The 26,142-nt window shown below is 46.1% G+C and overlaps 1 protein-coding gene across 3 annotated transcripts in view; it reads left to right on the top strand.

Moving 5' to 3' along the window:
* alpha-Catr (alpha-catenin related) overlaps positions 1–26,142 on the top strand; it is a 192,611-nt gene that overhangs the window by 63,495 nt on the left and 102,974 nt on the right. The window contains exon 1 of one of the 3 annotated variants that reach the window (XM_055077415.2): positions 12,761–13,155. The exons of 1 other annotated variant lie outside the window; for it this stretch is intronic. In XM_055077415.2, the coding sequence (XP_054933390.1) occupies positions 13,042–13,155 (114 nt within the window). In that variant the 5' untranslated portion in view covers positions 12,761–13,041. Of the gene's footprint in view, positions 1–12,760; positions 13,156–26,142 lie in introns of those variants that run through there. One more of the 3 variants, XM_055077413.2, reaches the window with a different exon arrangement.

Consider the following 26,142-nt stretch of genomic DNA (forward strand, 5'->3'; position numbering starts at 1 on the left):
TTACGTATTTCATGTACTTTTCATTTTTCTTCTATGTATCCACTTTGTGTACCATGCTTACTCTCTGTGCTTGAGTGTTTTGTGCACCGGGTCGGGGAAGGGGACTGACACTTAGTCAAGCATTCGTGCTTTTTTGTCAGCCTCTTTGACGTAGATTCTTTGTATATCATTCATTCATTCATTCATTCATTCATTCACTTTTGAACACTTGCTTACAATTTTTCAAAGGCTGTATCTGATCAACACGCATTTAACATCGCACCTAAGCTTGACGTATTGTTCCCATTATGTTCGCTAAAATTAGACCTCAGTTGTAATTATGCCAGCGCTGCCATCTAAGTTTTACACTGCTCGTAAAACAGAATAATAATGCTATGGACCACTTGCATACGTATTCTACTGGAAAATGCGCATTTAACTCACCCGTTTGGAACGTTGCCCACACATTGGCCTTACAATGCCCTAATTTTCCCCAGACATAAACAGATGCCTTTCTTAGCTCACCGAGGACAACGGAGAAAGAAACTATGAATCTCGTATGATGCACGAAAACCACTTGTAAAGGCGGGGATTTATAGTAATTAACTGCAACACTTGCATTTAAAGCAGGAAAGTGGGTTCCGCAACGCATTGTGTTTAAAGTTCTCGCGATTTTAACGGAACTTCAACCGCCTCTCGTTCTGTTGGTTTAGGAGTCTGAGAAACATTTCGATTAGCGGCAGTTTGACACTCTGGAACGCTTCAATTAGTAACTTTCTACAAAGGCTGCAATGAACGTGCACGGAATAAACGTATATCGCTCGTCACTCAGAACACTGCTTCGTACTTCGAATAAATATAAACACCATGCCTCGCATATTTTACTGAGCGTACGGGGGAAAACAACTAAATGCCGTCTATAACGCGTAAAAATTGGGAGAAAGCGACTACTCAGTAACTGTTTTCACAGCACATAAGAAATCTGCACTGCGCAAATTTTCGGTACACGTCACCAAAAATTGACCCTCATTTTTTCAAAATACGAAATGTCTGTTGTTGTTACTCCTGCCTTCAAACAAGTAATAGTGTAGCTCTCTTTAGAAACAGCCTGAAAATGAAATCGCCAATGTCAGAAGTGACACATGCCTTTAGGAAAAAAAAAAAAAAAGAAGAACTGAGAGTTCTATTGGTATTGAAATGGCTCGCACGTTCGACCAAGGTCGTTTTCACGAGCATATCTTCGATAAGTCGTGATTACGCAATGAAATTCCATAGTTATACCTGTAAGAGGTTTGATCAGATTTTTGATCGTGATAAGATAATGGGACTGCAACATTACGTAGGCTATGTCTGCACAGAGTTTAAATAGTTCCAGCATTTGACAATCCGCACTGACCGGCAGTCCTTGAACCTTGTTTCACTTGCCGATCACTCTCGAGATAGCTTTCCATCGTCGCTTTCTTTTTGTTCTTGTTGTTGTTGTCTAGGGCCGACACCGAACAATTTTCTGCGTGTATGGCTGCTCTCGAAATTATTTGACGGTGAAGAAGGCGCAAGCAGGTACTTTCATTTCCGAAAGATGAGAGCAGCTGCATGCATGCATACGCACTAATTCTTAAAATAACGTTGTATCTACGTCGTACACGAAGGTAAGATTCTTCAGTCAAATAGCTCTGCCAGCGGCCTTCGTGGCTATCCATGTTATCCGTTTCTATGTAATGTCTTATCCGTAATGCACGATAACGCATGTATCGCATTAAAATTGTAACAACGGCGGCCACGAGGTGTTACATGTGGGATTGCTTGTACATGCACTGGTTCCGAATTTTTCGCTGGTGTGCGCCGTTCATTCCAGGTAACGGTTCTGCGGTACTTTGAACCCCTGTCGTCGTATTTTGTAACGGCTGTGTTAATTTTCTATCTTTTTCGCCTGTCCGTCATTGGTTCGCACCGAGCTGCGTCCCCGCTATCATCGATATCAACCGCACAGTAGCACGGACGATAATAAATGAATATGAGGACGAGAAACCTTAAAAAATGCGAGGCTGCAGTGCTGGAGCGAAATATTTTGCGCACAGATCCTATGGGACAGGCATAGCCTTGGATATCTTGATGCATTCGAAAAAGTGATACTAGGAGAAAGAAATGGAGCTGGGCAGGCCATGTGAGCCATACATACCATATCATCGCATATGTTGGCGGGTTTTGTGCTGTGGCCGCAGTATAAAACTGCCGAAGAATGACAACCGTTAGTAATGTCTAGCTACATGACCATGTTGAATTGTGCCTCCATTAGTCAAGTAGCTAAACCGTGCTTGTATAGGAAATTTCTGTTGCCATTCGGAGTAAATGCGGTGCCGTGGAGAGGTGGTTGTTAGAAAATTGTTACGGACTAGAATAATGCATTTACTCAGTCTCGAATGGAATAGCCGAATGGAACTGCCGCCAGGGGAAAAGGCCGAACGTCTAAATTGCTGGTTGCCTCAGTGACACAGTGCGTCAAAGATCTTGTTTAACGATTTTTGCAAGCAAAAGAAAGACGTTGCGCGTGTCAAACGGGATGAAACGTGGAACAATAGTGAGGCGAGTACTCTTGCTTAAAAACAATCTTTTTGTTATCACCATCTTGATCTTTAGGCGCATGCTCATTACGCGTTGTCTTTGCATTGTTAACAACGCAGCTGTAGGGGCTACAGTGCGAAACACTTCGTAAATCTTTCGCAACTGCGCCGTTGACAGGCGCATAGAAACGAAGACAATACACACAAAGAAGCTGTCCCGAACACGCGTGGCGGCAGTGTCATCCGCCAAGTTGGCTCCCTGAATGATTCGCGGGTTTTACAGCGAAGCTGTCTATGGCTACCGTCCAAACACGTGGCGGCTAACAGAAAACGCCTTGCGGAAAAGCCAACTTTCTCGCGAATGCTCTGAAGTTCTAAATCTAATGTAGGTATCTTGGAAAAATCATGCTGAAATTAGCTGTTAAGACGACTGTATCATTACGCCGAGTTTCATTTACTTGTCATAATTAGTTAGTCAGAATCCGGCTTAACAACCCTGACTTGTCGGCGTCGTATCGCTACTATGTACTTATTTCATAAGTTTTTTTACAGCTCACTTCATCATCCACCCTACATCAGTCCTCCTGCTCGCATTTCACTCCGCATTGGTCATCCCTTTCAAGTCGCCCGTCCACGTGCGCACACTACCACGTTTGCCATATCATTCTTCCCACGTTCAGCCTCGGAGTGGAACGGCCTTCCACACGACATCGCCGCAATCACCTGCCCATCCACGTTATTGAACTGTACAATTAACATATTTACCAGCGAGCAAACTTGTACCTAAACATCTTTCCCTTGTGTATATAATTTATTTTATTAGCTACCCACCCCTTATGTAATACCCCCAATCCTGGGGGCCTTTAAGGTAATAAAGTGAAGTGAAGTGAAGTGAAGTTCACAAAGAAGTTGTGAGCGTTACAGAATTCCCGTCTGCTGTCAATACATGGGTATCTACGGAGGGACTGTTGCTACAGAAAACGGCCGTAACTCTTGTTTTATCGAAACTATCCCGAAAAAAATTATATGGCATTTAGCCGCTAGGACGACTCTAATATTACGCTGTTTCATTTACTTTTCATAATTACGTCGTTCGCAGTAACGTTGTAAATATTGTGGAATTCCCGACTGCTGTCAATACATTGTCTTCTACGGGAGGGAAACGGGCAGCCCCATGTTTGTCCGCTAGAATAAAACTCTAGTCCTCCCAAGTTTCATTCAACTAATTAGTTTTCTCAATCGCAAATTACCAACAAACGTGTTTTGTTTCGAGCACTCCTTCGGACTTCGCACACCCCGGTCAATGGATATCGTCGCTCGCGTCGAGGCACGGTTTATCGGCCGCCGCGTAGCGGTGCGTACGTAAGCGACGAGCAAGAGCCGACGACGCCGAGAACGCAGCCAAATGTCAGCGACTCCACCAGGGCACGCGGCCGGGACAGTGCCATTGGCGGTGTATCTCAGAGACCACAAGACCATCATCACTTGCGTGTCAAGATAAAGATAAAATAAAGAGAAAGGAGACAAGGCAACAAATGATTGTGTATTTGTTTGCATTTTGGCATAAATGACATATACATAATTATATGTATAGTTATATACCAACAAAATTCTCTACCAGCATAATTTATACCACCATAGCAGCTTAGCTGGTCAACCACCTTCACGGGGTGGAGTGGCTCCTCAGTTTTTTTTAATTCTTGCTAGAAGAAAGGAACCGCAGAAGAAAAAAAAAAAAGACTGAAGGAAAGAAACCGTTTCTGGGCAACGCTGAGCGATGTTCGCACTGAAAAAAAAAAAACATTCCGAAGGTTACGTGCACGAGCCCCTACAGCGCATTTGCAGATTGCGTAAATAACTGTGGCGTTCTGAGACAGTTGTCATGCATGTTAGCCTACTGATTGGTTGTATAAATATCGTGTGAATTACGTCGCAGGTGAAGTCTTTTTTGTCAGCGTTATCTTGATGTCGCCTGACGCTGCACTGATCCATCATGTGCAGAAATATGCCGTCGGAATTTGTTGATCAACGAACATACCAAAATAACGCTAATGGCAATATGCCACTGTGGCTACGAGACAAATGTGTCGACGTATTCAGGCCGTCATGACGGGTCGCGTATTTATTTTGTTCTTCGCTTTTACAATTCTGATTGTTTTGTGCAGAAGTACATCCGCTTCACAACTGTAATTCAGGTACTGCACACCCGCAACTAATCTCTCGGAAAGTAATGCAAGCGAAGGGATTGTCCACGCATGCGGGGATTGTCCAGCCGAAAAACGAGCGCCAGCCGAAGCAATACCGAAGGAGTTATTTATGGTGCCTCGCGGATCTGCATAACTAATTGAGCCTCTTATGACAAAGAAGAAAACCGCGCATTATCAGTTGCTCCCTGAGCATTCTTATTGCGCTCAGTGTTGCACCTCGCGCTTGCAAACGAACGCTGCGTGGTCGGCGCGGAAGCAGCTCGTCGGCCGGCGCGCACTGACGTGGGTGGCGCAATGTCATGGGACACGCAGGGCTGAGTAACTAATTAAAAGGGGTTTCAAACCCGCTTGCAATGAATGGGTCCAATGTCTCGGAGGCTAGGGTGCGTGACGTGCGCACAGCACGCTGCCGCGCAGCTCATGGCCGCTTCCTAAAGTAACGCCACCTCTGAAGTTTATTCATTTGCCCATTGAATACATGGGGAGGATGGAGAAAAAACAAGCGCATAAGCAGTTTGACGAGCCAATCGGCCTCTATTTTGTACGTAGGCAGCAGTCGGCAACATACCCAAGTAACAATACAAAATAGTAGAAAAAAAAGGACTTTGTGGCATTTTGCATCACAAACTGACGAACACCAACAGGAACAAGAACGAAGCAATGTCATCCTCACATTTATAATAGTTGTGTAAGCAAGATAAGTACACACTGGCAAGAGTTCGTGCGCATTCAAATATTTATTTTGTTTGCCACCCTGTACTGCAATCATCATCATCAGCCTATCTTATGTCCACTGCAGGACGAAGGCCTCTCCCTGCGACATCCAATTACCCCTGTCCTGCGCCAACCGATTCCAACTAGTGCCTGCGAATTTCTTAATTTCATCACACTACCTAGTCCTCTGCCGCCCTCGACTGCGCTTCCCTTCTCATGGCAACCATTCTGTAACCCAATGGTCCACCGGTTATCTAAGCTACGAATTACACGACCTGCCCAGCTCCATTTCTTTCTCTTAATGTCAATTAACATATCGGCTATCCCTGTTTGCTCTCTGATCCACACCGCTCCCTTCCTGTCTCTTAGCGTTACGCCTAACATTCTTCTTTCCATCGCTCTTTGCACGTACCTTAACTTGTTTTCGAGCTTCTTTGTCGGTCTCCAAGTTTCTGTCCCATATGTCAACACCGGTAGAATGCATTGATTGTGCACCTTTCTTAATAATGATAATGCTAAGCTTCCAGTCAGGATCTCATAATGTCTACCGAATACGCTCCAACACACTTCTATTCTTCCGTAAATTTCCCTCTCGTGATCAGGGTCGCCTGTGAGTAATTGACCTAGGTAAACGTATTCCTTCACAGACTCTAGAGGCTGACTGGTGATCCTGAACTCTTGTTCCCTTGCTCTGTTATTCATCATTCTTTTTGTCTTCTGCACATTAATCTTCAATCCCGCTCCTTTACTCTCTCTGTTAAGATCCTCAATCATTTGTTATAACTCGTCTCCAGCCTCCCTGCCTTTCCTGTCCTTGCTTTTTTTCTCTCTCTCTCTCTCGTCCCCAGTGTTACTGAACAGAACAACGTCATCTGCAAATCGAAGGTTACCGAGATAGTCGCGCTGTTGATCCTTACTCCTAAGCCACCCCAATTTGATAACTTGAATACTTCTTCCAAGCACAGAGTGAATAGCATTGGAGAAATTGTATCTCCTTGTCTCACTCCTTTCTCTATAGGTGTCGTCCTACTTTCTTGTGTGGAGAATTAGAGTAGCTGTGAAATATTTGTAGATATTTTCAAATATATTTATGTAAGCCTCCTGTACTCCTTGATTACGTAATGCCTCTATGACTCTGGTACCTCTACTGAATCAAATGCCTTTTCGTAATCTATGAAAGCAATGTAGAGAGACTGATTGTACTCTGCGGATTTCTCGATTACCTGATTGATGACATGGATGTGATCCATTGTAGAGTATCTCTTCCTGAAACCTGCCTGTTCCCTTGGTTGACATAAGTCCAGTGTTGCCCTTATTCTATTGGAGATTATCTTGGTGAATGTTTTATACTCGTGTAATACTGGAAGTAAGCTAAGGGGCCTATAATTTTTATTTCTTAACGTTTCCCTTTTTGTGGATTAGTATAACGTTGGCATTCTTCCAGTTCTCTGGGACCCTTGAAGTCGATAGGCAGTTCGTATAAAGGGCCGATAGTTTTTCAAGCAATATGTCTTCACCATCTTTGATTAAATTGACTGGTAGTCCATCTTCTCCTGCCGCTTTCCCCCGTTTCATGTCTTGCAAGGCTCTTCTAATTTCGTCGCTAGTTATAGAAGGAGCCGTTCTAACCTGTTCATGACTACTTTGGATGGAGGTATCGTGGCTGCTTTGGGTATTGTACAGGTCAGTATAGAATTCTTCTGCTGCTTTTACTATATGTTTGAGATTTCTGATGGTATTACCCTGTCTATCTTCCAGTGCATACATCTTGGTTTGTCCGGTGCCTAGTTTCCTTCTTACTGATTTCAGGCTGCGTCCATTTTTTACTGCTTCCTCAGTCTTTCTCACGTAATAATTTCGAATATCCCTTATTTTCTACCCGCCGTGGTTGCTCAGTGGCTATGGTGTTGGGCTGCTGAGCACGAGGTCGCGGGATCGAATCCCGACCACGGCGGCCGCATTTCGATGGGGGTGAAATGCGAAAACACCCGTGTACTTAGATTTAGGTGCATGTTAAAGAACCCAGGTGGTCGAAATTCCTGGAGTTCTCCACTACGGCATGCCTCATATTCAGAAAGTGGTTTTGGCATGTAAAACCGCATAATTAAAAAAAAAAGCTTATGTTTTCCTTGCTGATTAGTTTTTACCGTTCCGCGAATTCTATCTGATCTCTTGGGTTGGACACTTTCATACTTTGTCTTTTCTTTATTAGGTCATCTGTTTCTCGGGAGAGCTTACCTACTGGTTGCCTTGGTGCCTTACCTCCCACTTCAATTGCTGCTTCTGAAGCCAGCCTAGTTATGGTTCAATTCATTGCCTCCCCATGTCATCTTCATCTCTCTGTTCTAAGGCTGCAAATTTGTTTGAAAGTGCCAACCTGAATTGGTCTGCTTTTACCCCTACTGCGTCTAGGTTGACCTGTTTCTTCTTGACCAATTTTACCCTTTCTCTCCAAATTGAAGTGAATCTTAGCCTTCACTAACCTATGATAAATTCGCTTTGCCCTACCCAACACTTCTACATTGCACTATGCTGGGATCGACAGAAAGTATGAAATCAAATTCATTTCTTGTTTCACCATTAGGGCTTTTCCAGGTCCACTTTTTGTTCCAACGCTTTCTGAAGAAGGTGTTCATTATACGCAGCTTATTCCTTTCCGCGAATTCTACCAACATCTCTCCTCGAGGGTTCCTAGAATCCGCGGCGTAGTTGCCAATTGCTTGTTCACCAGCCTGCTTTTCCCCCACTTTTGCATTGAAGTCGCCAATGACTACAGTACACGGAGTTTGCACTTTTCGCATCGCTAATTCAACATCTTCATAAAACTGTTCTATTTCTTCTTCATCGTGACTGGGGGTTGGAGCGTAGGTTTGTACTGCCTTTATTACGACTACTGCTACCCTCTCATGAATGCTGTAGAATTCGTCGATGTTGCCCGCTATGTCCTTATGGATTAGGAATCCTACTCCGAACTGCTTCTTATCTGGTAGTCCTCTATAGCAGTGGCCGTGGCCATTTGTCAGCACTGTAAAAGCTTCACCAGTTCTTCTAACCTCACTAAGGCCAATTATATCCCAAACAATACCTGATAGTTCCTTAAAGAGTCTTGCTAGGCTAGCTTCGCTCGAGGGGGTTCGGGTGTTAAACGTTGCAAAGGTCAGTTTTCATTGGCGGCCTGTTCGGGTCCAAACATTCTTTGCACCCTCTGCTGCGTTACAGGTCTGACCGCCGCCTTGGTCAGATGCTCCGCAGCTGCTGGGGACTGAAGGCCATTGGGTAATTGAGTGAGTCATATGGGAGGGAATGGCCGAATACTGCACCAGAGAGACCAATTCCTGTTCTGGTGATGAAATGTCTTGTTGAAGCTTAGTGGGTCTGCCTAATTTGGTTGCACCTGGATCAGTATAGCCCCACTTGCTCTCAGCGTTATTGCCGGTGCGTATAAATAAATAAATAAATAAATAAATAAATAAATAAATAAATATCAGTGCTGGTAGCTTACGGGAGAAAAGAAAATAAAGAGGTGGGAATGGTACCAACTGCCACAGGAATCAAAAAAGAAGAAAGTTGCAGTTTCGCCCGAAAGGCGAGGCATCGGTTGCCATAGCAAATTAATAGACAGCTCTACGAAGTAAGCATAGCAGTTTTATCGGCCGTATAAAGGTGTAAGCATTCGCTTACTAACTAAATTAACAAGCACGGTGTCACGCGCGCAAAGATAATCATGAACACATCGTGCTCGATGCCTGCGGAAACTCGCTGTCAAAACGCTGGAGTTCGGAAGCGTGGCAGCAGCTTCAACGCGATCTAAACGTCGAAACCACAGCGCATACAAAGCTACCGGCACTCGGCGCATGCACTACATCGCAGATCGCTTTCAAGATACGGCGCCTGCGCGGCCTCGCCGTAAGCAGCAGCCGCCGGAGTAGAACACCCCCTCCCCTTCTCCCTCGCCTACCCACCCCCCGTGCCTCGCGGGCGCGAGATCGAGCCGCAATCGGTGGGCTGACTCTCGCAAGCTTGCACTCGCACATAGAGCGTACGGCGTGCGGTGACGACGTTATCGTGTTTGGTCTTTATAGGGAACATCACGGCGACGGCAGAAATTCGCTTGGAGTGTCCATATAATTGATATCGCAATATAACGAAAAAAGTGGTATTATTCGTGTAATATAATATTTATGTAACAACATGCAAACCCTACACTCGCCACTTTTTCTGGGCCAACATGGTTCTAGAAGCCTTTTTTTTATTTTTTAATCAATTTCGACTTCCGCTTCGGTACCCGTATGACATCGTGCTCGTTACGCGTGCCAAACCGTCCCAGGAGAGAGTCGTTCTGTCAGGAGAGACGTTGCGTGTACACGTCGCGGAGCGCGGAGAACCGAGGTGCCGGCGCTTAAGTTGACCGGTACATAAAGGTCCGTAATGACGGAACAACGCGCCACCGGCGCTGTCCCGTCGTGTGCGTGCGAGCGCACGCTTTCCGTGCTCGTGGCGTGAGCTGGACTGGCGGTGTGCGAAATACGTTGGGCGAATACGGACCGCACTCACGACATCGCCGTACGGCTGGACTTACTACGCGGGACGCGGTCCGCTGTGTGCGCGCATCGCGCCAAGCCAGCAGAGTGCCTCGAGCGAACTGGTAGGGACGAAGTTTTGGCGGGGCGTGTTTGGTCGTGTGATCGATAGGCTGCTCTTTGAGTGCTCCGTCAAGGACGCGCGCGAGGACGCTTATGGGCACCGTGGGGGGAATGAGAACGAAGTGTGCGCTGTTGCGTGTATCTTTCTTTATCTCTTTCCCTTTTTTTTTCGCGGAAGCAGGAACGAATCAGCCAGGGGACCACACCGGTGGTTTGAAACAGAAGAAGAAAGAGAGAGAGAGACAAACGGGGGGGAGGGGGAGACCATATTTTAAAGTAGATAACTATCCCGATCTACGAAATTCCCGCACTGAGGCTATTCAAGGCAGGCCGGAACAGCCCCGGTTTACGAAGAGAGTACTACCGATGATGACCACACCCACCAATCCTCGCCCATGGCGCAGCGGACGTGCCGGATTCGAGCGAATCTTTTTTCCGCTCCGCCAGGCGCAGTGAGCCACTATTCCTGCTTGAGGGCGGAGCTTGGAATATAGTGACCGAGAATAGTTTGGAACTGTAGAGAAAACGAATTTCATGCAAGCTTTGCACATTTGGACGATGTCTTAAGAAATGAGCATCTAAAAGGTGTATATTTGTGACAGGGGGGACTCTGCCGTGAAGGTCTTGTTTAAAGTTTATGCAGTGGGCAGTCATGAGCGTGTATGTTAGCGGCACGTCGAGTATAGACGTGTCGGCTGTAGTGCAGCCTGGAGGAAGGGACTCGAATGTCGTTCCGTTTGCGCATAACTGGCCAAGCGCAGTGGTGAAGTTATTGTCATTTTTTTCTCTCGTGATGAGCTCATTGACGCAAGTAGGAGGTCCCTCCCTATTATTATTATTTTTATTGCAAGGGAGTGCGAGTGCGCACGCGCCTTTGTACTCGTATTTTTTCTTCATTTATTGTGGCTTGGTACCCGTTTAACTGGGGTGAATATATCAGTTAAGATTAGTGTCTGAGCAGCAACTATGCGCGAATGATAACTGAGATTCATGCAAGCTCCTGAGTTACCCACCGCATAGACATCTTGTGGGCAATGCGGGTTAGTGAAGTTGTTGCTTTTGCAATGGTATTTCTACTGTTGTCAGAAAGCGAAACATTTCATTCAGGGTGACTACATGTTAGAATCGCTGACAAGTGCGGTTTGACTGTGTCCTTGAAAGCTATAGCGACTCCATGTAGAGTATGACATCGTTAAAGAGGGTCGTTCTCGCGTGTTGCGAGACATTTGTTTGACGTTGAGATAGTCCGTCTAGAAAAATGATGAAAGGATGTTGGGAGACATGATCATGATGTTGCTGTCAATTCTCCGCCGTGACGACAGCATTTTAGCGGAGGCGAAGCGCAGAAACGCTCATGTTCTCACATTTAGACGTGCGTTAGTGATCTCCAGGTGGCTCCTAGGGTAGTGATCCTCATTTGAAAGCCCCTCCCCTGCAGGGCTTGTCATAACCGATATCTTTCTTTGGGACGTCAAAATCAGTCAATCAGTCGAACGATCAATCAGACAATAATTAAATCACTGAAAATCTCAAGAAATGATAATGAAATTTGCTATATGCGCCACCTCATTTCTTTCTATTGGTCACTTCGTCTACTGCTTTTTTTCTTTAGAGATGTCTGGAGAATACTTTCTGGTATAGTTGCTATTCACAGCTTCTTTCTGCTAGTCTTGTCAAACAAAATTATGGATAACGAAATTGCACCGATTGTGTGCTCTTTGCCTTTTTGTCGTGTCCACGTCTATATATATAATATGGCCTGTTCGCCAGCCAGCCCATAAAGACCTTCTTCTTGTGCTATTCGAAAAGGCGTGCGACATATTCAGTGGCGGCGCTGCTTTGGTCACTTTCCATGTTGTATGTAGATACTGAAGAAGAACTCGATAGGAGAAACGCTAGCGAGCGGGGCCCCGTACACCGCCATTCTCGCACGCGTCTGTCCCCGGGGCCCACTGGTAATCTGGTCGTCGACAGCCTTCCGCCACCGCGCCTGACTGGGCGCCTAGCGAGAAAGTGGGAACAATTGAAGCTCGGCGTTGATCCAAACTCCCGTGTCGCTGCTCGGAATCGCGTCGCTTCTTCGTGGACCTCGTCCCTGCCGGCGTAACGAAGTCGTTTGCGGCTCTCTTTTCTGCCTTCCTGCGGTTTCTCACCAGCTGGGCGTGCTCCTGACAGGTGCGCTATTTTTCGTTGGAAAGACGGCACTACTTCCGAGGCCGCGCCGCATCTCGCAACTCGCCGGTATCCCACTTGGTCCTTCTTTCACCCTCGTTATAAATGAGAGGGTACCGAATCCCTGTCGCGTACCGCCACCTGTACGACCGCGGCCGCACCTTCTCCATCGACGCGCCGGCGAAACCCGGCCCTGCTCCCGCTCCCGTGCTTCCCACCGCGCTTGCGCACTGGAGCGCAGTCATCCCCACGGTCTCCCCCGACTCCCGACCCACGCGACGCGTACCGGCGTATACCCGTAACTCGGTTTGCAATCTTCGCGCCACCTGAACGCGCACGGCCATTCTGTTGCACCGTGGGGCCGAGCTGTGCGTCGGCAGCAGTGTTTCCACAGACTCGACGAAGCTATTGCCGCCACGTGACCGGCGGTCGCCATATTTGGAGCAGTGCCCGGGGCTGTCGGCACCCTCGCGTCCAGTGGGGGTCCTCCCGCTGCTCCTTTTCGTTCCTCTCTCCCGCCGTGTTCCTTGCGCTGGCGGTCCGACTACTCCGGTGCGAACGACGCTCTTCGGCGAAGCGGGCGGCCGCGAGGCCTGTACCACGGCTGCCTTGGGTGCCGAAGGGCAGCAGCAGGGCCTGGCCAACAGCGTCCCTGGGCGGAGGCAGGGGGGCGCGACTACGGGTCTGCGGCGCGACCATGCGCGGCCACCGGGCCTCCGGCGTCGGATCCGTCGTTCCGAGTCCGCGCTGGTCAGCGGCGTCGCCATGACTCAACGCTGCCTGCGCTCGCCCAGCGTCAACTTCGCCGACTGTGAATCGCCGCTGCCCGGAGTAACGTTCGAGCAGCCACCAGGCCGGAGGCGCTACACGCCGCGACGAGTGAGTACGCGACTGGGATGCGCGCCCCCTCCTCCCGGTCGTGGACCCCGTGGGGTCGCCCACCTCGCTAGAACCCCGGGGGCCGTCGCTGCGTTGTGCCATCGCGTTGTGCGTCGCTGTGTGCCCCGCGATCACTGCCTGCGGCGGCGCGCCCCTAACCCACTGTCGCGGCGCACGCAAGACCTAGTCGAGCGCGCGACCTTGCCCCCGATACCGAGCGCCGGTGGACGCCACAGGACAGCCGCCTGCTGCTGTTAACTGTGGCGCTGCCTCGTGCGTGTCGCGCCGCTTCCGCTGGCCTCGTGCGTCCGCGGTGCTCGAGGCCCTCCTTTTCTTACTCGGATATTTGGTGTGCGGCTTACTTTTACGTCGCTATCGTTGAAACAAGAAAGAAGGAAAGAAAATAAAACTTCCTTGGAAACATTGCCTCGACGTCAGCGTTTAATGCTGTTTAGGAGCTGAAGCAGGAGTGTGCTTGAGCAAACGCGTGCCGACAAACAGGCTGCTGTAGAATAATTTACTTTGCTGGGAGAGGAATTACCGACAGGCTACAGAACATTATCGTGAATGAGTTTTAGACAATTCTATAATTAATTTAGGTAATGAAGTGGAAATGAAACTCTCATTTGTTTTGACAGAGTATAAAGTTACATCGCAAGTGGCGCTTAAATCTTGGAGTGGGGTGTGATGAGCTATGTACTACTGCAGCTGTGTGGAACTCAGCGTAAGGAAATTACAAACGTTGTCAAAAGATAAATGCGAGCTACAACAGTTCTACGCGACTGGGATAGAGCCCACACATATTCTGTAAGTGCTCTTTATTTATTTATTTATTTATTTATTTATTTATTTATTTATAGTACCTTTAAAGACCCCACAGGGGTATTACATAAGGGGGGAAAACATTATCGCACGCTCACAGATAATACAAAAAGAACAAGAAATAAAGGCGCAGGTTCATAAAGATACAGCTGCACAAAATGCGTCAGAGTTTTTGATATACGCAACGTCTTTCGGCAGTTCATTCCGAAGTTTAATAGCTAAAGGCTAAGCAGTTTGAACAAGTTAGTCCTGCAATGGGGTAGGTATACTTGGGTAGGTATGCTTTGTGCGTTGGGAGATGTATGAAGCAGGGCGAATAAGTTCTAGTCGGAAAGTACAAGTGCTGCGGTAGAGTTTGAAGAACTAATGAAGTAAACAAATGCGTCTTCGTTGCTGCAGTGTTTAAAGATTTAAGGTATCTCGAGGTGGTGTAATACTGTCATGTGTGTAGTTGCTTGTTATAAAACGAATCGCACGATTCCGTAATGATTCCAGTGACAGCGTTAAGTAAGCCTGATGCGGATTCCAAATAATATAGGCATCTTCCAGCTGCGGTCTGACTAGAGTGCTGTACACCAGAAGCTTCGTGTCAGGCGTAGCCATGTGGAGTGTTTTACGTATTAGTCCTAGTGTTTTACTCGCCTTGGTGGTGATGTATTCTATGTACTGTTTCCATGTTAAGTTTGTTGACATGATGACGCCGAGGTATTTAAACTGATTTACCGGCTCAATGGCAGCATTGTTGATATAAGAAAATGATAATTTCAAGCGACGTGTAGTGAATGTCATTGCCTTGGTTTTATTAACATTAATCTGCATTAGCCACATGTCACACCACGATGATAATGCAGTCAAATCAGCCTGCAGAAGACGAGAATCGCTAGGTTCATTAATCTGACAATACATGACACAGTCATCTGCATAAATTTGCGAAGAGATATTATTGGGGAGATCGCTAATGTACAAAAGGAATAATAGTGGGCCTTAGACGGACCCCTGAGGAACTCCAGATTTAGCAGCAGTAGGTGAAGAAACAATGTTATCAAGTAAGACAGCCTGCGATCTATCGGTTAAAAAAATATGAATCCAACTTATAGTGCTCTCGTTAATGTTAAAGGTTTGAAACTTTACATATAGGTGGTGATGAGGAACCCGGTCGAATGCTTTAGAAAAATCTATGAACACAGCATCAGTTTGACCTAATAAATGAATAGGCGAGTGAATATCTGTGATGAGTTCGAAAAGCTGCGTTTCACAGGATTTCCATCGCTGAAAGTCATGCTGGTTCCGAAAAAGGAGATTGTTATTTACTAAGTGTTGCATGATGTTACTGTACAGAATGTGCTCAAGGATTTGACATGGTATTGGCGTTAATTTCATCGGTCTGGAGTTACCGCAGTCGTCGTGATTGCCCGATTTGTAGATGGGAAAAACATGCGCGAGTTTCTTGTCATCTGGTAGGGTACTGTCATCTGTAGATTGCTGAAAAAGCATACACAGAAAAGCGGATGAGTGTGAACCAGTAATTTTTAGTAAGATCGTATACCGTCAGGACCAGGACTCGATTTATCAGGAAGACGGTGTATGGCTTTTAAAACTCCCTCCGGAGTCGCAACCACATCAGGCATACTAAAGCACTGAGAATGAGGCAAGATACATGATGGGGGCATGTTCCTTTCACTAGTAAATAAGCTGGCAAATGACTTATTGAGTTGGTTAGCGGTCTTGACGGGGGAGAGCTGCTGGCCTGCGTCCTGTAAGTTAGGCTGAGTTCCAGACTTTCCAGGGTTAAATATTTTCCAGAAGTGCTTGGGACTAGTTTTTAGAATTCCTGGTAGCGTGGTATTGAAGAATGAATCCTTAGACTTTTTTGTTTCAGTTTTACAAAGACTTGCAATATCACTGTACTTAGCCCAGGCGTCAGCCTTGTTAGTATGCATAGCAGTGCGGTAAGCGCGTTTCTTTCTTCCTATTAAGCGTTTCAAATGCCGGGTAAACCAAGGGCTTTTCAGACTGGGACAAATACAATGTTTTGGGATAAACATGTCCCTTACGCGCAATATTATGTGCTTAAATAGTGACCAGTTTTCCTCAACAGAACGGTTTCTAAGGTCATGCTCTAAAGGTTACAAGGAATCGTTAAGAAACCTACTGATTGCGGAGGTATTTGCTTTAGAATAGTCATAAATATATTTTCGGTGGGTTACTTTCCTGTGGAAATTAGCGCTAAATTGATAATTAAACTGGATTAACTGGTGATCACTGATTACTTCTAGAACATTACCAGAAATAGCGTCAGGATGCGTGGTACATACAAGATCGAGAATGGTGGTGTCACGTTAGGGTTCTTTCACTATCTGCTGTAATGAAAACAGGTTCAGAGTGTGAAGAAAATTGTGACATTCCGTTTTGTACGAGCTAGAGCTGAAAACGAAATTATTGCTCCAATCGATTCCAGGGTAGTTGAAGTCTACTGTTAAAATTATAGGGACTCGAGGGAACCCGTTTCGAATGTCTTCTAATTCAGAGGTTAAGCATGGGATGAAATTAGAATTGGGGACTGGAGGGCGATAGCAAACACCGATAAGAACGGAAGAATGTGATCAACTGGAGCCTACAATGCTCCAGCAGGTTTCAGTGGAAGATAATGGCACAAGCACACTTTCAGAACGAATTGGTTTTTGAACAGCCACAAGAACACCACCACCACGCGCTGTACTTCTGTCTTTTCTGTATATGTTGAACTCAGAATAAATAAAGCAATTTTCGAATAAAGTATATTTATTTCGACAACCTCACGCAAATAACCCAGTTGCTTTAGGTCATATTATTAAGTGACGTGAGAAGCTCGCTCCAGAGTTATTCTGTTCAACTTGCTGCCTTGATAGACCGTACATGCGGTATCAGTGGGAAACTTCCCGAGAATATACGTGCTTGCTACACGATGCCGCCTGTATATTTCAGCTAAGCCGGTAGCTAAGCCGGTAGCCACTTTAGGGCCGTAAATGGAGGAGACAAATCTGGCTTACCATCTTTGTACATGGCTTACCAAGCCATGTAAAAAAGCCGCTACGCTATTGCAGAAGAGTAGTTTACAGTGTATCTTGACCTAATATTTCTTATTATGATCCCATTAATGTCTCAACTGCAATTTATTGTCGCGGTGTCTGCGTTACCACGAAATCGAAAGCTAAAAAAATCTTTCCGATGGTTTTTAGCAGCATATCAACTTACAACGACTAGTGGTGTCAAATACATATTCAGATAACTTGCGGTGGCGTATATAATCAGCATTTTCTGATTGAGAAGGCCGAACGCGGAATAGCATTCCGGTATTTGTTGCAAATCTTTTCCACAATCTATTTTTGTGGCCGGATGATCACAAAAATTGGTGTGCGTCTGTGACATACCCCTCGCGAGCCTGAAAACTTTTCTTCGCTGCTGAGCTCTGTAATGCACGAACGCATTACACGTGGAATCGTGAACGTGAAATCGGTTCATGGGACAAAGACGGGACAAAGTACTTTGAAATTTGTGTAAATATTTATTAGGAAGACGGTGTATGGATTTTAATGTTTCCTTCGGAGTCACAACCACATCCGGCATACTAACACATTGAGAATGAGGCAAGGTACATGATGAGGGGCATGTTCCTTTCAATAGTAAGCACGCTGGCAAATGACTTATTGAGTTGGTTAGCGGTCTTGATGGAGAATAGCTGCTGGCCTGCGTCCTGTAACTTAATCGGACGTTGGGCAAGACACCTGTGACAAATAATTCTTATTAGATAGAATATAAATGCGCGCGAATTTCATGTGTTACAGATATTATGTTTGTAGCCTATTGTATACTTTGACACGCTATTCTAATTCGTGTTAAAGCTATCGCAGACACTGTTGTAATCACAGACTGCTGTGTAAGCTACCATTAAAATTCGTTTGCGAAGTGAGTGCTCCTCGGCACACACAGTTCCTTTTAAACGTGTGTCCAAGTGTTAGGTGGAGAACTTTTGCGACGTTCTGCCGAACGTGGATATATTTAAGTTTGCGAGTTGATGCTATGGTTCCTGCAGCAGTACAACAATGCCTTTGCTCCAGCAAGCTGGTTTGTTTACGTTGTGGATGTATTGTGTCAAATTTTACTCACAAGAGACCATTGGCACGGAAAAGAAAGCGACACAGTCGAAGCCAAAACAGACTAAACTCTTTTGTCTCTTTTAAAGGGTTTATGCCATGGTTGTTTACCTATTGAGAAAGAAAGAAAGCTGAGCTTTCAGAGCAGATTTTAAACAGAAATTTCAATATGAAATCTCTCACTTTGGACCCCTCTCACCGACAGTGACCAACCGTGTTTTGCATGTGATGTCTGTGACGTCACGAGTCGCGGGGGCCATCTGGTACAAAACCGTGTACACATCGTGCCGGCCGAGAAGGGGCATCGCCAGCGAGGACGCCGCCTATGCATTGTGCCAGCAATCACTTTCACTCGTGCGTTAAGAACAGCACAAGCCAGAGAACGCTTGGATAAACGATGTCTGACTGATCGCCGGTAGCCGTGGTGCACGTGTGTGAACGAAGTCACGTCAGAACAACGCGGAACACTAGTGATGAGGCCACGCATTAGTGTTACTGTAATGCTGTACGGTTCAAATGCGATAGCAAATAATTATACGTAACATATGTGCCGTACGGAATGTATTCAATATTTGCCAGCTTGTGATGGGATGCGTTCGGATTACCACTCAATGCACATTTCAGATTCGAAAACTTGTTGTCGTGGTCCCTTGGAGCACATGTAAAAGAAGCACAAAACACAGCTGCGGTCCCATATTATCAGAATAAAAAAAAATACGAAACTTGAAATGAAAAAAAAAGAAAAGGAAGACCGCCATTACTTATACTGGTGGCTTAAATATCGTTGCCTGTAGGTAACTTGCTTTCCCGTTGGAATCAGGGGTGAACCTAGACCGAGTAAAGTAAATACAGAAAAAAATTCAGTAACGTTTCACATCGTGAACGCTGGTTACACGCAAGCGTATGGGTGCTGTTCCGAAGTTGCTAAGCTATGCCGTCTTGCTTGACACACCCGCACCGTCGCCAGACGCCTAGCACTATCATCGGGAGTCTCCTTGGCACGCCTATGCCGCGCTTTTTGCCGGTCTTGTTCAGCTCGTGCCTACCGCTTGCGTTGTTGCTCCGTCCTTCTCGCTCGGCTGCCGATCGACATACGAACCCGGTACATCCATAGCGCACACAGAGCCCGTACCAACTGCGAGAGGAGGTGAACCCAGAGCGCCTCTGCCTAGATTCCTCCTCCGTGACGCTCCGCCTATTCCCCTCCCCCCCTCTCCGTCATAGCTTCCCTTTACCAGCTTAGTGGCCTCCGACTTAATCTCGCCGATTTCACAGATGGGACATGTACGTTTGCGCGTAAAACGAAAGAGAGCCTGAACCAAAGAAATATAGAATTCCAGTGTTTCATAAGGGGTGTTGGTATTTGTCTATGAAGCCAAGGGAAGCATACGGGATGTTTAAATATCTTCCTTCGGGAAATATTTCGTTCTAAATAATGATTGTGCTCCTATTACGAATATGAACAGAAATGTAAAACTACCTTTCATTAAAGATTACAATACAAAACTAATTCATATAGCACGTAACATGCTATGTGGTGTGTCTTCGATAGCGCTCGCCCCGACATGCACATTGCATCGATGGCTGCAAAAGAAGTAATTTGCATAAAACATGATAGTTGACAACTCCTATGAAGTACAAGCTGCAGTGTGACTGTAAATACGCGCCATGTTATACTTAACGACGTCACTCTGGTGAATTACAGTCCAAATGGGCCTGTACGACCCAGAAATAAATTCATTTTATACTAATTTTAAACTTTAGTGAAAACTTAATCGTACATAGCACACAGAAACCTAGAGCTTGAGCGCGTGCTACACGCATTCTTTTCTCGCCTGTGTTCTGTATGATTCGTGCGATTTCTTTCAGAAATTTAACCATCCAAGCTGCATCATCCACGCTATTAATCGTTTCTTTATTTTATTATGTTTTATTATTATTTAATCTTTTTGGGTTGCACGCAGGTAAGGCACGAAGCACAATGAGCCTTACAAATCAGGGCTTACATAAGAGGCGTATGCGAGGCTTGTGCGGCTTTTAACTGTTACAGAAATATTGATTATTTATGCCTACAACGGTTGAAGAAAACTATAAAGCGCGTCTAAAGTATTCATGCAAATTGGCTTCACGCTAGAAAAAAGAAATGCAAACAATGTAAATGTTGTTGACCGTTCGAAAACTCCCTTTTCTTTTTTTCACGCTGATTCATTGTTGTCGCACGAGGTGACAACCAGCGTTAACCATGGTAGCAAGAAAACGAAAGCACTAGTCAAGCATTCTCTGCCATGAAAAACGACCGGTCACGTACAAATATGTGAACAAGTACCAATAAGATACGCTGCATCGTATTATATTTCGCTAGGTTGGCAGAGACTAAACTCGACTGTAGTCTCGTTTCGTTCACGTTGCGCTGTTTTTGTCGTGTTTGTCCCCTCGCTGATGCAGCGATGACGAATTGAGCGAGAGCAGGTGTACGGGTCCGGTAGGGAAAGGAAGCGAAACAAATAAAAACAGAGGCACGCCCACTTCTACAAGTGCAACGTATTGTTTTGCAGTCTTGTTATTACGAGCGAATCCTTTCGTCTCTGTCGGCCCTTGAGGCGAAGCCTTTGAGGAAGCGCCTCTTTCCCTCTAGCGTCCCTTCAAAGAGGAAGCCTGTAAAGCGTGCTTTGCCTGTCAAACTTGGAAGTCTTGCAGAGCGGCCAGCCTCGCGGAATGGCTTTCGCGGAACGGCTTGGAAGCCGTGGCTTCGTCGTCTTGCGAACGATGAGGGGATTCTAGAGCCCTGAGCTAGTTCTATCGTCGTCTATGTTGTCTTCTTTTATATATATGTATATAATTCAGCGATTGCAGTTTCTATTCGGCATTTTATTTTTCAGCGTTTGTGTCTGTGTTCACCAATTGTCGTACCAGCTTTACGCGCCACGCTTGTTATTGTGCGTTTCGCTGACGCCTGCTTTATTGTGAACGAAGCGCCTTTGTTTCGTCGAAGATCAGAGACGCCTCCGTCAGTGACGTGCACAGACTTGTGACAAATCCTGTGCTGCTTTGGTGTCGTGTCGCCGCTGCAGCGTGTGCAGTTTATTAGTATGAGTGCGAGACTCTTGTGGTTATTGTGTGCGCCCAGTCGCGGTGTAATTGTAAACGCGGATAGGTGGCCACGTTGTTGCATTTCGGTTAGAGTGCAATGGCCAGCTTGTGAAACCGTCACTGACTGGTCGCGCATTTGAAGGATTGAACACGGCATGCAGGTTTGGCGGTACGGATACCGTGAACTACTTAAACCATGCCTGAAAAATGAACCACGCCCGGTTGTGGAAGCGTGAGGCGCTCTCCGCAGTTGGGATCTAAATTCGCAGAGTGGTTCACCTGTGAGGATGTTTTGCGTTGGACCAGCATTTTTGCACTAACCATCTTCTATAGCCATTGGTAAGGTAAAGCTGTCTACAAGGCGGGTAGTGTGCAATGATGTAAAAATCATCCCCTTAAACTTGTGCCTGTATAGACAGTGAAATCAAGTCTACATTTAATTGCATTTTGTTTTTATTATAGTAGCGTTGTTGTTGTCAATAACCAGTTTAGATGTTTGAGCTTATTTTTCCGACGTGTCGCGAATACAAGTGAAAGAATAGCAACGCATCTGTGTAGAAGTATGTTACTGAACTGTCGTTGTTCTGCTTCACCGTCTTTCATACTGCAACTCTGTTATTCCCCCTGGTACTATAAGATTATTTAACGTCAGAATATAGCCGTCTAAAATATGTGGTCATAAATCTGTGTGGTGTTCATATGTTAATGTGTTCGATGCGATCATTGGATACGGAGGTCATAGGCCTTTTCAGTAGGAATAGCATAGAAAAAAGCGATTATTTATTTATTCGTGTTTATCAAATAAGATAAAGTGCGTGGTTCCTGGTTTCACAGTTTCTTACGGCACTCCTGTTACCAACAGCTTTAGCAAGAAAGATTGCCATAAGGCTTCTTGCATGAGCTTCAGAAAAAACTTGCCCAACAGCCTTGAGTATTGGAAAAAGGACACAGCGCAAAAAAGACAAGGACACGAGAGAGCGACACGCACACAGCGCTAAGGTCGCGCTGTGAGGTACAGAAAATATCACGTGACCCAAGGAAGTCCAGAAGCGAATCGAAGCATGCCCAGCCGTGTATAAGAAATGATTAGTTCTTATATTGAACTAGTACGCTGCGCGATAGGCGCTAAACTGGCATAATGCAAAAGCCGTAAGGGCAAAAGTTCCAAGCCTGCTTGCTACTCAAGGCTCGAGAGAGCGACACGAGAGAGACAAGACAAGACAAGAACACGAGAGAGCGACACGCACACAGCGCTGTGTGGTTGGTTGAAGCAAAGTCCTTGCCATCACGTGGATTAATCCAGGCGCTTCGCAGACTCCCAAGCTACTGCTTTTTACCAAAGATTTAGATATGTCGAAAGGAGTCGCATCGTAACAGAATTCTGCGGAAAGTTCTTTTTTTTTCTTTTCTTTCTTCAAATTCATCCTGGTTGGAAAAAAAAAACTAAAGAAAAAGAAACCTGCTCGTTTCCGAAATTTTTAATGTTTCCTTCAACCGTTTACATCTCTAGTTTAAAGTCATTTTGGCTAAAGACGTATTTTATGCGGAGTGATACCTGTGGGTGAAATGCAGTTTCGAAGAGCTCGAGACAGCGACGGATTCGAGCGCTGCGAACGGCATTGCCTCACGAAGCATTGGTAGTGGTGCGGTGCTACACTGCACCAGGCAGTCATGAATTTATGAACGTATCCCGGCGGGCACCCTAGCATCAGTTGCGTTTGTCTGTTTCTGCAAGAGAACCCGACGGATGCGCAGAGCAGTGACTTCTTCCGTACGAATCAGCACGAAGGTGTGAGTGACGAAAAAACATTTCCCACTATAGCGGGAGCGCCGCAAGGGGTTAAAGAAAGAGATGACGTGTAAGGAAGGGGTCAGGAAGGAACAAGGAGCCGTGGCTTCTCAAGGGATTCGCGTCAATCTGACGCGAATGGTTTCAGTTTTTGCGTTTTCCTTCGCTGCTTCCAGTGGTTTTAAGTTTAAATATAAGACCACATAAAAAGTTGTTTTTTTGCTCACACCGCCCGATGTTAGGCAAATCCCTCAAAATAGGGCACGTGCCACTGCTACTCATACTCGGGAATTAAGAACATTAGAGCAAAGCTCGGCCGCTCCGCCTGCACGGGGCGCACCGCGAGTTCTAACATACGAAGTTTCCACGGCGCAGTAACGTAGAGCCCCAGATGCGGCAAGTAAGTGAACTGAGCCGGGATACGGCATCAACCATCGGAGGATGATTGTCAGAGTCAAGCGATAGAGCTGCTGAGATATTCTGCTGAAGACACTCATTGGTTAGCTCTATTGGTTAAATGCTGTGAGGTGTGTGGATGACAGTGACGCTGCCCAGCCTCCAGGATTTGATCATAATTCCTTGACTTGGAAGACATTATTCAGCATCAGCTTCGCATTCTGCCGAGAATGTTTTCTGCGAGTGGTGTTGCGTGCACTAATGCGTTAGCTATATTGCTGCCACATGCTTCGCACTTTTGGCGAAACCTCAATTTCTCGTGCTGAAGTTTATCGTGTGGTCGCGCTGACTCGCTGTTTGACCGTCAGATCGGTGTCTGGAGGTTTACTCTGTTTGTTTTTTCACATACGGTACGACAGGGTGTTTACAGTGGATTGAACTTTTACAAACAGAGACTTTGGCAAGCTTCCGGTTTTCCCGAGCACAGAAATAGAGCGAGCAAGAAAGGCAATGGCGAGCCGCCGTATAATGCGTCAGAACAGAAGCCCGCGGATTTTCCGCTCGTCTGCAGTGAACCACAAATTAGAAATAAATTGCGCTGTGTATATTAGACGAAAAATTATAAATAGCTGTGCTTGATGCACGACGTGGCATTTGTTTTATTTGAAAACGTAGAAAGGGACATCTCGCGTATTGAGGCAACTTGTAAATGTTTTCTTTTCCTCGGCATAGTAGGCTAATAGCACACGAAACCGAAAGGTACTTAGCATGGCAGGCTCGCTGCTGCCAAGCCGCGTGCAAGAAAGTCTATTAGCCCCGAACGCTACCAACAGGGGCGCTGCGAGCGCCGCTCGCGTAGGGTGCCTCGATCCGCGCTGGAGGCGGCGCTGACATCGAGGCTCCCTACGCTCGCGTGCACCCAAGAAGACGCATGTACTTGCTGCGGTAAAGCTAGGGAAACGATGGAGCACGTTTTATTGGAATGTGAAGATATCTGCCCATCGGTCGATTTAGGCACCACTGGCTTCATTGAAGCCCTTCGGTTCAGCGAGAGCAAGGGGGATGTAAACGTGCCAGCAATAGAGAGGCGGTTGGAAGATTGGTGGAAGAAAAGTAGGGAAACGACAAACAACGTGGGCGTACTAAAACAAAGTTCACAATAGCGGTTCGGAAACTTTGGTTGTGGGAATTCATCGGGGGGGATTTCTTTTTCTTTTTTTTTCTTCTTTTGTAATCTAGGTTGGACCTTAGGCAGTATAATAGCAAGAGCTTGGCGGCGCAATCCACCGCCCCGTTCCAAAGGGAACGCTCATAACATCCATCCATCCAGCGTGACGCCAGGGCCAGTGCTCGCGTCTGTTGTCTGCTAGAGTGCAGGCGGCGTACGCGTGCGCAAGATAATGTTTTCGTTTGTTCGCTCTAGATATGTATAGTAGCACACTCCCGACGGTATTTTCAAATAACTTTTTCGGTTGGGTGTTGTGCAAAATTTTATAAAAATGGCCCTACAATCTATTTCTTAAAAGTAGCGTTTACAGCGCTGGCCGACGTTGGTCGGCCTTGCGTGTTGCGAATCCTTCATGCGCGGTATTATACCCCTAGGTTAGCATTCCAGGGAAAAAAATCAAGGCCAAATAAGATTGAACACTTGACCAAGAGACTACAAGAATATTTGAAGCAGTGCAACAAGTACGTAGCAAATGCTTGCTGTATGTCACTTTTAAAACATTTAGCTTGAATTTAACCCCATATAATTTGCTTTGTCATCACCAGCAGTACATGGTAAAACACACAGTTGCCGCATTTGTCGAGGACCGAGCTAGCACTGAAGTCTAGATACTGCCAGCGGCATCTTTGTGAACTGCTTACCAAGCGTAGGCTGTTCGACAGCGACAGGAACTGAACTGCAACGATTGTCGGTGTACGGAAAAGCAGTGGCCAGTATGTATTTATCTTTCAACCCTACTCGTTGAACTCACGTCAGTGATTTACAGATTTGTGTTGCTTCAGGAACAGTTACGAAAGATTCAATATGACACAGCTGCCCGGTCCACCTCTCTGGGCTAGATATGTCTCTGAGACCGCGTGGTTACAGACTACAAGAAGCCGAAGCCTCATTTGTTGTGCGTTCCACACCGAAACTACAATCATTCTGGCAGGTGTTCAAAATCAAGCGCACTCATAGGATTCTTGTGACATATTCTTTATGCGGACGTGCTTTGTGGACTGATGAAGTTAACCGTTTTGTTCGAGACATGCCGCTGCACACGGTACTTTAGTTTCCCTGCTTAGGGGAGCACATGCTCGGCTCTCCTGCCTAGAGTATAATGTAGGCGTGCCAACTGGCGCTGTAAAGGACTGCTTCGTGGCGTAAATTCGAAGTGTTAACGAACGAATTGGTTTAGCGAGCAGTAAATACCTTACCGTAACGATGGGTGGTTGGCGCCATTGTGAAAGGGGTGTACCGTATTGTTGAATAAAGTCTGCTGCATTATATGGGCCACCCCACCGTCCTTCATGTCATGGCTATCGATCTCAAAATGAATCTTTAGCTCGGGAGCTCCTATATAAATGTATGGGAACGAAGAAATCGTATTTTTTTATTACAAATGCACCGATTCTAATCCGGTTCGTTGCATTTAAAAGTAAACAGTAAACGCCGGTATCTGCAGGAAGTGAATTTTCAATTTATGCCACCAGTGTTTGTTAGACAAATACTTTAAAACTGCAGTATTTCAAAAAGCCCAAGTACCGAGG

The sequence above is a fragment of the Dermacentor andersoni genome, chromosome 2 (genome assembly GCF_023375885.2).
Source record: "Dermacentor andersoni chromosome 2, qqDerAnde1_hic_scaffold, whole genome shotgun sequence".
Taxonomy (NCBI): domain Eukaryota; kingdom Metazoa; phylum Arthropoda; class Arachnida; order Ixodida; family Ixodidae; genus Dermacentor; species Dermacentor andersoni.